The sequence below is a fragment of the Dermochelys coriacea genome, chromosome 5, assembly GCF_009764565.3.
Source record: "Dermochelys coriacea isolate rDerCor1 chromosome 5, rDerCor1.pri.v4, whole genome shotgun sequence".
NCBI lineage: Eukaryota > Metazoa > Chordata > Testudines > Dermochelyidae > Dermochelys > Dermochelys coriacea.
This window is the reverse complement of record NC_050072.1, coordinates 89,232,129-89,245,678: the sequence shown is the minus strand read 5'-3', so window position 1 is coordinate 89,245,678 and position 13,550 is coordinate 89,232,129. Positions and strand designations below refer to the sequence as shown.

Sequence of the window (13,550 nt, the reverse complement as noted above, 5' to 3'; positions counted from 1 at the left end):
GTTGCTGTTTTCCCAGACTCCAGGCTTTTTAAAAGGGGAAATAACATTTCATTTTAGAGGTCTTTCTGGTGGATTTAGAGGTGTTGAAAAGTTTTGGAGGGAATTATGTCTGGTATCCCTCTACCTGAACAATGATGGGTGTGATGTGTGTGGCATAAAGCTGAGTACAAATCAGAAACATTATACAATCCTGAATGCTCCAAGTGATCTGGAGAAGCAATAATATTTATTTAAAGAGTTTAATGATTTGCTCATAAGATATTCTGTAGAATGTACCTAAAATGCTGCATTGTTTCTTTCCAGTTAAGTAACTTGAAACAAGTCACATTTGTGGATGTGTCAGCAAACAAGTTCCCCACTATTCCAATTTGTATACTCCGGATGTCAAGTTTGCACTGGCTGGATATTAGCAACAACAAACTGAAAGATCTCCCACAAGATATAGACAGGTAGTTCCTTACATTTCATAAATAGGCTCATGAACTAGAAAATTTGTCTAGAAAGTAACATGACAGTAACCAGCAAATTTGAATTTACCAATTATTGTTTGAAAGGGACATCATCACTGGAAAACTCCATTTCGATCTGCAAATGTATCACGTATTTTACAAGTAAAGCCTACCATTTCCATTACTGAAACATACTGAAGAACAAAATATATTTTCCTCAGTTTTCCAGTTTGTTGACCGCATGGTCTGAAGTCAATTTCCTTCTTTTGTGGTTAGCTAGTTGCTCTTCCTGTCTTATTCCTGAGCAACATAATGTTCTGTGTGGAGATAGAAGCAGCAAACTTGCAACTGAAGGCGCAGCAACTGTGCAGCTACACAGAAAGGAATATGAGGTGGGGAGAAAGGTCAAGCCAAAGCATGCTTAATGTGGCTCATAGAGCCTGATAAACATCAGCAGGGAAGCAAACTTATCTGTATGAATTTTAAATTTCCGCCCTTCTCCCAACAAAATCATTACAAATCCTTGCTATTGGGCTTGTAATTTCACGTCTGAGCTCCTGTAATATTCTTGGATGGAGATTATTTGGCTCCCCCAATTTAGCCAGTGAGCTGTTTGAGTTTGACTTCCACCTCAGATGTGGTATTTTCTACTTCCATGTCCTTGTTTCCATTAGCCACCCTAGCAGTACCCCAAGACTCCTCATTACCCTTATTAAAAGCTAAGGCAAAATATTCATTTAGGTGTTGGGCCTTGCCTATATTATCTTTGATTTCCACCCCATCCTCCAAACTTACCAGTCTCACTTCTTTTTTTCTTGTTTTCTTTTTATTTATATGGCTAAAGAACCTTGGGTTTAATTGTTTTTAATTTCCTTTGCAAGGTGCAACTCTGCTTGGCTTTTGGCAGTTCTCACTTTTTTCCCCTACACCTGCTGACCTCCAAGAGGTAGCATTCCTTGCTGATCCATACCATCTTCCATTCCTTTTAGGATTTCTGCTTTCTCTTAATAACCTGTTTGAGATGCTTGTTCATCTAGTTTGGTCTGCAACCCTTCCCCACAATTTCCCCCCATCCTTGCTTGGGATGCTGCCTCCAGATAGCTTATGCAACTTTGACTTAAAGGAATTACAAGCTTCTTCCACATTCAGATCCTTTTGTTCTTCAGTCCAGTCCACTTCCCTAAATACCTCCCATAAGTTTTTTAAGTTTGCCATTTTGAAATCAAGGATCCCAGTTACATACCTATTTTTATCCTTCCATTTAGTTTAAACTGAATTAGCTCATGATCACTTGAATCAAGAATGACAACCAATTTGTCTGTGAAGTCCTTGGTACTTACTAATACTAAATCTAAAATGGCATCACCTATTGTTGGTTCAGTGACTTTGATGGAAGAAATCTGTCAGCTATCACATCCAAGAATATCTGGCCTCTAACATTATTAGTAGCACTCGTCCTCCAATGGATATCTAAGAAATTAAAGTTTCCCATAATCACACAATTCCAAGTAGTATTTATTTCATTAAAAATATTAAAGAGGTCTCTATCCATATCCATATCAGATCCTGGGGGGCTGTAGCATACCCCAACATCTATCCCAGTGGAGCATTAGTTAGATTTCTTCCACAAAGTGATTATGAACCAAATTGATTCCATTTTATCCATTCCATCACTTCTAATTTCTTTACAGTGTACCTCATCTTTAATATACAATGCTACTCCACTACTTTTTTTCTCTCTTTCCTGAACAGGAAATACCCTTCAATATCTATAATCTAGCCATGACTACTATTCTACCATTTTTCTGTTATCCCTATAATATCTGGTTTCAATGTCTCTCTTGCTTTTTCCAGGGTCACACTGTGCTCACGGGGCACTACTTGGCTTTCTTGCTTCATATCCTTTGCTTCTTTCTCTCTGTTCTTGCCTGTGACCTCAGTATCTGTTTGTTACACACCCTTCCCTACCCAAAGCAATACTCAACTCATAAGCTCCTGAGTGAGTTCATACACACCTTTGGTCTCAGATGGGACATATGTTTACAGTTATGATAACTAAAGGGTGAGTTCATGCCTATCAACATCAATGGGGTTTTAACCCAACCCATTACAAAGTTTCTTCCAGCTGATAACCTAGCATTGCTAACTCCAAATATTAAAACTCTCAGCTAAACCCCTCCAAATCAAGAGATTGGATTAAAAATAATGAATTTTAAAATATATACATTTTGGGGTTTTTTTATTAACCTTCTGGTTTTTGAGATTTTAGAGTGCTCTTGCTTCAATCTTTTCTCTGCAAGGATGAGGATTAGAAACTTTTACTCTTTCTCTCTCCATATAATGTTGAGATTATTCTGCAATCTGCTGATTCCAGCCACTAGAGCTTTAAGAAAAACACTAAATACCATGAGGTTTACAATAAAAATCATGAGAGTTAGCAACACTGTCTAATGTGCTGAAGCATCACCATACGTTCTAGAACTCAAAGGAAATATGTGAGTCTCTCATGCAATACAGCTGCATCACTATTCTAACAGTAGAACCAGCACCTATACGGGGTGAATGAGAAAAACAATAGTTCCTTGGGTTTTATAGTTCTGCTCCCACATTCACTCTCAAGACCAAATGTTCAGCTGCAAATTACTATTGTGTGAAGAAAGGACAAGGGGCACAACACAAATGAATGGTCTCAGAATAGCAGCCGGGTTAGTCTGTATCCGCAAAAAGAAAAGGCACTTTAGAGACTAACAAATTTATTTGAGCATAAGCTTTCGTGAGCTGCAGCTCACTTCATCAAATGCATTCAGTGGAAAATACAGTGGGGAGACTTATATACACAGAGAACATGAAACAATGGGTGTTACCATACACACTGAAATGAGAGTGATCAGGTAAGGTGAGCTATTACCAGCAGCAGAGCGGGGGGAGGGGGGAACCTTTTGCAGTGATAATCAAGGTGGGCCATTTCCAGCAGTTGACAAGAATGTCTGAGGAATGGGGGGGAGAGGGTAAACATGGACTGAAGCTAAAAAATCCATTACAATCTACATACCACACAGACTATGCTGACAGCTTGTGCCACACACTCTCAAAGAAACTACGGAACCACCTGATCAACAATCCTCTACAGCAAACAGGGAAAGATTAAGAATGAGCTCTCAAAACTGGATACTCATAAAAAAACAACCTTCCACACAAACTTCCTTGTGGTTGGACTTTACAAAAAGTAGACAAGCCATTTACAACACTTTGCTTCTCTACAAAAGAAAAAGGACACTAAACTATCTAAACTACTACATGCCACAAGGGATCACAACAATGGTTCCCTTAACCCACCCAGCAATATTGTTAATCTATCCAACTATACTCTTAGCGCAGCAGAAGAATCTGTCCTATCTCGGGGCCTCTCCTTCTGCCCCTCCATCCCCATGAACATGATACAGTTCTGTGGTGACCTAGAATCCTATTTTTGACATCTTCGACTCAAGGAATATTTCCAACACACCTCTGAACAACATACTAACCCACAGAGACCTTCCTACCAAGACTACAAAAAGAAGGATTCTGGGTGGACGCCTCCTGAAAGTCGAAACAACAGACTGGACTTCTACAAAGAGTGCTTCTGCCGATATGCACGGGCTGATATTGTGGAAAAGCAGCATCACTTGCCTCATAACCTCAGCCGTGCAGAACACAATGCCATTCACAGCCTCAGAAACAACTCTGGCATCATAATCAAAAAGGCTGAAAAAGGAGGTGCTGTCGTCATCATGAATAGGTCGGAATATAAACAAGAGGCTGCTAGGCAGCTCTCCAACACCACTTTCTACAAGCCGTTACCCTCTGATCCCACAGAGGGTTACCAAAAAAAACTACACCATTTGCTTAAGAAACTCCCTGAAAATGCACAAGAACAAATCCACACAGACACACCCCTGGAACCCCGACCAGGGGTATTCTATCTGCTACCCAAGATCCATAAATCTGGAAATCCTGGACGCCCTATCATCTCAGGCATAGGCACCTTGACAGCAGGATTGTCTGGCTATGTAGATTCCCTCCTCAGGCCCTAGGCTACCAGCACTCCCAGCTATCCTCAAGACACCACTAACTTCCTGAGGAAACTGCCATCCATCGGTGATCTTCCTAAAAACACCATCCTAGCCACTATGGATGTAGAAGCCCTCTACACTAACATTCCACACAAAGATGGACTACAAGCCGTCAGGAACAGTTTCCCCAATAATGTCACGGCAAACCTGGTGGCTGAACTTTGTGACTTTGTCCTCACCCATAACTATTTCACATTTGGGGACAATGTATACCTTCAAATCAGCGGCACTGCTATGGGTACCCGCATGGCCCCACACTATGCCAAAATTTTTATGGCTGACTTAGAACAACTCTTCCTCAGCTCTCGTCCCCTAATGCCCGTACTCTATTTGTGCTACATTGATGACATCTTCATCATCTGGACCCATGGAAAAGAAGCCCTTGAGGAATTCCACCATGATTTCAACAATTTCCATCCCACCATCAACCTCAGCCTGGACCAATCCACACAAGAGATCCACTTCCTGGACACTATGGTGCTAATAAGCCATGGTTACATAAACACCACCCTATACCGGAAACCTACTGACCGCTATGCCTATCTACATGCCTCCAGTTTTCATCCGGACCACACCACACGATCCATTGTCTACAGCCAAGCTTTATGATACAACTGCATTTGCTTCAACCTCTCAGACAGAGACAAACACCTACAAGATCTCTATCATGCATTCTTACAACTACAATACCCACCTGCTGAAGTGAAGAAACAAATTGACAGAGCCAGAAGAGTATCCAGAAGTCACCTACTACAGGTCAGGCTCAACAAAGAAAATAACAGAACGCCACTAGTCATCACCTTCAGCCCCCAACTAAAACCCCTCTAATGCATCATCAAGGATCTACAAACTATCCTGAAGGATGACCCATCACTCTCACAGATCTTGGGAGAGAGGCCAGTCCTTGCTTACAGACAGCCCCCCAACCTGAAGCAAATACTCACCAGCAACCACACACCACACAACAGAATCACTAACCCAGGAACCTATCCTTGCAACAAAGCCCGTTGTCAACTGTGTCCACATATCTATTTAGGGGACACCATCATAGGGCCTAATCACAACAGCCACATTATCAGAGGCTCGTTCACGTGCACATCTACCAATGTGATATATGTCATCATGTGCCAGCAATGCCCCTCTGCCATGTACATTGGCCAAACTGGACAGTCTCTACATAAAAGAATAAATGGACACAAATCAGACGTCAAGAATTATAACATTCAAAAACCAGTTGGAGAACACTTTAGTCTCTTTGGTCACTCGATTACAGACCTAAAAGTGGCAATTCTTCAACAAAAAACCTTCAAAACCAGACTCCAACGAGAGACTGCTGAATTAATTTGCAAACTGGATACAATTAACTTAGGCTTGAATAAAGATTGGGAGAGGATGTGTCATTACACAAAGTAAAACTATTTCCCCATGTTTATTCCTCCCCACCCCCACTGTTCCTCAGACATTCTTGTCAACTGCTAGAAATGGCCCACCTTGATTATCACTACAAAAAGCTTTTTCCCTCCCCACCCCCCGGCTCTCCTGCTGGTAATAGCTCACCTTACCTGATCACTCTTGTTATAGTGTGTATGTGTAACACCCATTTTTTCGTGTTTTCTGTGTATATAAATCTCCTCACTGTATTTGCCACTGAATGCATCCGATGAAGTGAGCTGTAGCTAACGAAAGCTTATGCTCAAATAAATTTGTTAGTCTCTAAGGTGCCATAAGTATTCCTTTTCTTTAACACAAATGAAAGGAGCCTACTCCCTAACCCACAACATTAGGTCCTTTACATTGATTTCAGTCGTACTTGTATATTTGGGGAAACAAAATAAAGGCTAAATCCCGGTCACATCACTCTTATAAGTAGTTTCCATATATATTTTGTTCCCACCTATATTTTGATGACTTTCTGACAGAATGAGATACATGAGAACTTTGCATCACATTGTGTGGCATGGCATCGTCTGCACACACCTTCACTGCACGACGAAAGTGCACACTGCTACTCTAGCTTCTGATTTGGGCAAAACTTTTAGTTCTTCTCACAGGTGTATTATTAGCATCTATCTTGTCAAACCATGCATGAAACTTCCTATTGAAGTCAATGGAGTGTTCTGTGAAAAATACAAAACAGCATAAGGAAAAGCATATGGTTCATGTGAATATTTGCATACTTCTTTCCCAGAGGAAGCAATTAACAGTTGGTATTTGAATAGATACAAATATATAATAAAAGATCTTTAAAATATATTGTATCTTTAAGACATGTTTCTCTGTTATGCTTCCTTAGGCTCGATGAACTGCACACATTTCTCCTGCAGAAAAACAAGTTGACTTATCTTCCACGAGCTTTGCTCAATATGCCAAAGCTCAGTTTGCTGGTGGTTAGTGGGGATGATCTGGTCGAGATACCCACAGATGTTTGTGAATCACCCACAGGTTTAAAGTAAGTAATAGTTAGGGAGAAATGAATATACTCAAATATAGAAAGGTACGTGACCCAGTGCAGTAATGGTCCTCAAAATAGTTTTACAATTCTGTTTTCCTTTTCTTTTATTGGATTCTGTGTTCATGCTTGCTGGGCTGGGTATGTTGTTACCTGTGCAACTTTCACCAAACCTGGGGCAAAATTCTGACCTCATTTACATGAGAACCACTCTTTAAGGGCAAGGAAATCACCGAAGTCCAGTGGGGAATTGTACAAGTTTACCTCAGGGTTCCTGATATTTCACCTGTTACCAAGGTGTGTTTTTGTACTTGTACTGAGACTTTATTGCCTCATCAACATTCAGTGCTTGTGTTGGTTTAATAATGTGTATATTCTTGATTAAGAGACTGTATCCTATAGTTGCAGATTGATGGACTCGTAAGTCCTTCCCATTTGTAACTATGATAATCCTATGTCTTGATTTGACACTCAGGATTTAGGACCTGAACTCATTTGAATATGACAGAGCAGTTCCTGGTAGCATTACTATGCCATATGATTAATTGAAATATTTTTTCTTTTGACGACAGTGAAAATTTTACTGATTAATTTCTTTTTGTTGCTTTAAAGAGATGGCCCAGATTTTCCGAATTATGTACACATACTTTGTGCATGGAATTATTGAGCAGTTTGTGCAACCATGTGATTTTCATTTTCAGAGTATTGGTTTAGTATATTTACAAACATGACAAAAAAGCACGCAGACTGAACTTCTCTGTTGTAATGGATGTTGGAAAGCAACTCTAACTCCCATCATCATCAGTTGGTGTGCATCATCAACTAAGGAATTCTGACTAAATCCTGGAATGCTGTGAAACATGGATAGGATGGGATCTATGTTGACGTTTCTTGTTCTGATCAGGAGTTGCTGTACAATTATGGGACAGCTGGTCAGATGTTGTGAAGTGTGATATGTACAGATGCCCCAAAATGCTAAAACTCTGTTCCGACAGAAAAAAATATTGCAGTATGGATTACTGAATTTTATTAGGGAGAACAGAGTGTAAAGACAGTGCTACCTAAAATATTTACTCACTCCATAATAGAAAGACTATAAAACACTTTTGTTCAATTACTTAAGCATAGGTTATTCACAACTCCCTCTCTGCCTGCTACTTTTAAGTAACGTTGACTGACTAATAAAACTGACTGGCCTGCATGGTCACATGCATGGACTGTATGTGAGATCCACCCAAACAAGACAAGTTAGTAAATATAATTTGTAGAGCTAATCTGTTTGTAATTTCAGAAGGGGGGAAAAATGTGTAACATAATCAATATTTGACATATAGCAAACTACATTCGGCTGCTCATGTTAAGAAGTTATCCTTTCATGTTAATATTTCTTTTTCTACAGATTTATAAGCCTTAAGGATAATCCTCTTGAAACAATCTTGTATCACAATACCGAAGACATCATAGAAAGTGAACGTGATCGAGAGCAATTTGAGAAAGAATTTATGAAAGCTTATATTGCAGATATAAAAGAAAGAGGTATATGCACTAAATTTTTAGTAAATCTCCCATTATTTTTGATATAAATGTAGATTTCATAAAGATTTCCTGGCCACATCAAAATAATATGCTTGGATTATACAGAGATCAACAATATCCTGAATCTTTATAAAAAGTGAAGACAAGTGTAAGAGCACAATTGTATGTAAGAGCACATGAAATATGCAATTTTAAAAGCTGTAGAAGTTCTATATGCTATTGGACAAGGGTGAAAATTCTTTTGTGTCTTTTTTTCAAAAGATGAGCTTTCAGATCTGTTTTGATGAGAGATGCCAGAATCAGAGCCCGGGATCTGAACAAACATATACAAACTTTGTGGAGGGGTCAAAATTTGTTATGGTTAGGGCCCTATCAAAGTCATGGTACATTTTGGTGATAGGAGTTTAAAAATTGTAAATTTCATGATTTCAACTATTTAAATTTGAAATTTCACAGTGTTGTAATTTTAGGGGTCTTGACTCATAAAGGAGTTGTGTGGAGGTTGCAAGGTTATTTTTAGGGCAGGGGTTGTGGTACTGCTAGACTACAGTGGCGCTGCCTTCAGAGCTGGGCATCTGGAGAGCGGTGGCTGCTGGCTGGGAGCCCAGCTCTGAAGGCAGAGCCGCTGTCAGCAGCAGTACAGAAGTAGGAATGGCATGGTATGATATTGACACCCTTACTTCTGTGCTGCTGCCTGTAGAGATGGGCCCTTAATCAGCGGCCGCGATGGTCTGGCTGCCCAGCTCTGAAGATAGCAGTGCAGAAGTAAGGGTGGCATGGTATGGTATTGCACTGCCTTCAGAGCCCAGCTAGCAGCTGCCACCCTGATCTGAAAGCAGAGAGAAGTAAGGGTGGCAATACCATAACCCCCCTAAAATAACCTTGTGATCTCCCCTGCAACTCCCTTTTGGGTCAGGACCCCCAATTAGAGAAATGCTGGTTTCCCCTGTGAAATCTGTGTAGTATAGGGTAAAAGCACACAAGAGACCAGATTTCATGGGGAAAGATCAGATTTCACAGTCCGTGACACATTTTTCATGGCCATGAATTTGGTAGGGCCCTAATTATGGTGGTTATTATGCCAAGATGCCCTGATTAGAGAACAGCCCCACACTGAACTTGGAATTATACTCTAGAGCTGGGTCACCCCCTCTGCTCCCTTAGTAGCACCACTACTGAGGGGGAAAAACAGAAAATATCAAATCAGAATTTGGCCTTAAAGGCCTGGGAGATGTGTACAAAACAAGTGTGTAGTGCATGACTAGTGGGGATGTCCTATGTGAGGAAGTCCATTCATTTGTGGTGTTCCTGGGTTATTTGGTTTGAGCTGGGATAATTGACAGATTTTTTTAAAATGAATATATCTTTAAAAATTGTCCTGGGAGCCCAGGGCATTGGATATATACTCATTTATTTTGGTGCAAATTTAAATTTATTATTATTATTGTTAATAATAAAAACACTATGGTGTTTTGTTGGGGTTTTTTTTGTAAAAGTGAACTGCAAATCAATAAATATATATTTTAAAATTGTTTCTACCCCTAAGTGCTAATCCTGTGAAGTCAGACAGGCACAAAATACATTCACCTTTGTAGATGGAGTTTCAATTTTAAGGCCAGAACTTTAAGGCCAGTTATGATCATTTAGGTTGACATTCTTCATAACATAGACCAGTAGAATCTATGAAAACTAGTACACAAATCATTTGCTGTTGTAGTTCACCTTTGAAATAAAACAAAGACATCGAGCTATTTCTGGGCAACGTTTAAATATAACTGTTTACTTGATGATCATACAGCTGAAATTTTAAATAGTATACTTTTTCTCCTTTTACAGAATCTATGCCTTGCTATACTACAAAGGTATCATTTACTCTCCAGCTCTGAAGATCAGAAATCTCTAAGACACTGAAGGATACTAGAAAAACTCTATTTTTGTCTATGTGAATGGAAAATATTGATATCATGGAGAGTCATAAGCAGCTCTTAAATAATGATCACAGAATTTCTTATTTGTTACCATACTTGTTTTCAACAGCTATGGACAAAATTTCAAGGACTAAATAGTTTTCATCAGATGGAATTTCACTTTTTAAATTAACATTTATTTTCAAGTCAACAGCAACAAGCATTAAATTATACACTGCTAAGGCACTCATCATGCAAACCCTTATACATGTGCTGTACTTCACAACTGTGAATAGTACTATTGAAATCAATGGGGTTACAGTAGTAAAGTTAAGCAGGTATATGTTTGTAGGATAGGGGCCTTAAACGATATCTGGTTTACATTCTGTTGCGGTTCACGAAAAAAGATTTGTTCCTGTGCAAACAGTGGAAGTGTTAATGCTTTAGAAAATGCATGCGATCTATTATATTTTAAAGACCAAATGACTAATTCAATTGTTTGCAATAGTTCTTAATGGTAGGTTTAAATATGTTGTTTATGGGTGATGTGTTTACTTTCTGCTGTTCAGAAAGGTCCTTCTCCGGTTTTTCAGTTTAAATAAATTCCAACACGTAGACACTCAGTATCGAGTCTGTGAAAATAATGTTGCTTTTTCAATGATATTACAAGCATTTAAATTATCATAAATATTAGTACATAGGTGAATGGAATTTTTGCAGTAAGCAATTTTTAAATAATAGTTTGGCAATGGCTTAATACGACTTTAAAAGAAAAATAATCTCTGGGAAGAAGTTTGAATGAATAAAACATCATGAAAATATTTAAAAACCAAGCACTTTGACTAATATTGATAGTTCTGAATTACAGTATTTTTGTTGGCATAACAATGACTTTTTTTTTTGTAATGTAAATGCCTTAGTTTTATAAGTAGGATGATTTTGCTGGTTATGGTATTTGTTTTGCTTGTTTTGTAATCTGTTATACATAGTTCTGTAAGTGTACATACTGTAGAATGATTTAGTTTTGCATATGAATATTTTTCATGTATTAAATCAACTTTTAATCTAAAAATACTAATTGAAACTTGAAGCCATTTAATTAAAATCATCCTAAACTGTGTAACTCTGAATGGGGGAGAAACACGTAATAAAGAGTAGTAACATCACGAGGATGACATATTACAGAAGAGTGATAGCTCTGCTATAGCCAGTGAGGTAAAGACCAGTTTCTGGTTAAAGATCACCAACAATTCATGGTGAGCAAAGAAGAGTATCAGAAATATTACTTAAAGAGGTAACTAAAATATTTTTATTGCATTTATAAGAACAATTTTGAAAATATGATTTTACAATATTAAAATATTTTTCTACATTTGTTACACTGGTAAAGATAAGGTAAAATTCATTGGCCCCCAAATATTATGTAAAATACCTCAGATCAATAATATGGTGTGAAAATCATACAACTTATTAAACTCTAAGGCCCTTATCCTGTAAACACTTACCAACATGCTCAACGTTAACTATATAGCCGTATGACTACTCATTTGCATCACACATGGGTACATAGATCATACCACTAAAATGATATAAGGGATACGGAAGTTACTGCATGACATTAGAAAGGGAGAAAAGGCAGATTGTATTTAATTAATACTTTATGGCATGGAAAGTCATAGAATATATCAATATTATTTTAGTTTTTCTCCTTTATTTACTAATTTTGTGTAAATAGCAATTGTGGAATGCCCGTTTTCAGCAAATACATATTTTTGTTGCTTGTACCCTTATTATGGCTTTTGCTAAACAGAGTATTTTAAATCAATTTATTTTCAGGTTTAAAGACTTAGGTGATACAATTATTCTCTTACATGTTGTTATAAAGTACAGTAAATAAAATCATATATGGGATGTACTTTTAAAACTGGGATAATCTTGCTGATCTTCTAACAAATGCTAGGTAACAGGGCCTTAGAGGTTTTATATATTTATTCGTTTTATGAAGACTTAAAAAATTTACCACACCCCATCTGGATTGAGGACTAACCCTATTAGACTTGGGCCAGATCGACTGGTAACACACAAGTCAGGTGCACCATTCCCTGGCTATCAGCTATTGGTAATGGGAAAAATAGTGGGATTTTGGTCGCTGCTTGCGTTCTGTATCTTTCACACCAGCAGTGGATAGCAAGTGTTTTATAAAGGTGAAGTTCCACCCCTTCTAGCAGCTAGGGGCTTTCTGTCTTTTTTGCCTCATTTCGCCAGAGCTTCCTGACTGCTGTGAGAGGAGTATTGCTATTCTACTCCCCCCTGGACCTTCTAATTTTTTGAGTCCTCCTCCAAGCTAGTGAGTAACTCCTGTGCCTGCCTCTGCTACTGTTTACAGCTTTCCCAAGTAGCAACAATAAAGTTAAACTGTCCCAATTCTTGGCAGCTGAGACTCCCATTGTTGCTGGTAGTATCAAGAGTATATCTTTTACATTCTTCAGAGCTGACCTACTTGTCAAATATACACTTTTGTGCTGTTGCTATTCCAGTTTAAAAAAGGGTCTGGATTTTTTGGTGCAAGCAAAGTGACTACATTTGTTCTTTATGTATTTGGTGCAGTGCTCATGCTCGGAGATGCATAAGGGTCTGGAGATGCAGTCAGTCATTCTCTATACTCATGGTGCAATTGGGGCCAAAATTAGACAGGATTCTGTTTTTACCTTGGAGTTACTCTAGATTTATCCCAGTGTAACTGAGGGCAGCATTCACTACCTCATAATTAAGGCTGTGAGTCTTTCACAGAAGTCATGGATTCTGTGACTTTCCGGGCCCTCCATGACTTCTGCAGCTGCAGCAGCTGGCCCCAGGGCCTTACTCATCCTACTTGGCATTTTTCTTAAAGCCCCGGCTCTTGGAGTCAAGTCCAGAGGATTCTGCTTATTAGCAACCTCTTGGCTCCCAGAAAAACGTTGCTCTTATCCACGAGTTGCCAATAAGTGAAAGACAAGGTAGTAGTAGGATGAGGTAGTAGTGACCCGTTTCTGTTGGTGAAAGAGAGACAAGCGTTCTATATCCTTGGACCAACACGGCTACAACAACAGAGCATAAA

General features: G+C 38.7%; 1 protein-coding gene across 2 annotated transcripts in view; it reads left to right on the top strand.

Moving 5' to 3' along the window:
* The window catches only part of LRRC2 (leucine rich repeat containing 2), a 110,886-nt gene extending 99,250 nt beyond the window's left edge, over nt 1–11,636 (top strand). For both annotated transcript variants that reach the window (XM_043515132.1, XM_038403006.2), the window contains exons 6-9: nt 304–449; nt 6,855–7,010; nt 8,410–8,546; nt 10,383–11,636. In XM_043515132.1, the coding sequence (XP_043371067.1) occupies nt 304–449; nt 6,855–7,010; nt 8,410–8,546; nt 10,383–10,432 (489 nt within the window). In that variant the 3' untranslated portion in view covers nt 10,433–11,636. The remainder of the gene's footprint in view (nt 1–303; nt 450–6,854; nt 7,011–8,409; nt 8,547–10,382) is intronic.
* Nucleotides 11,637–13,550: the final 1,914 nt, after the last annotated feature.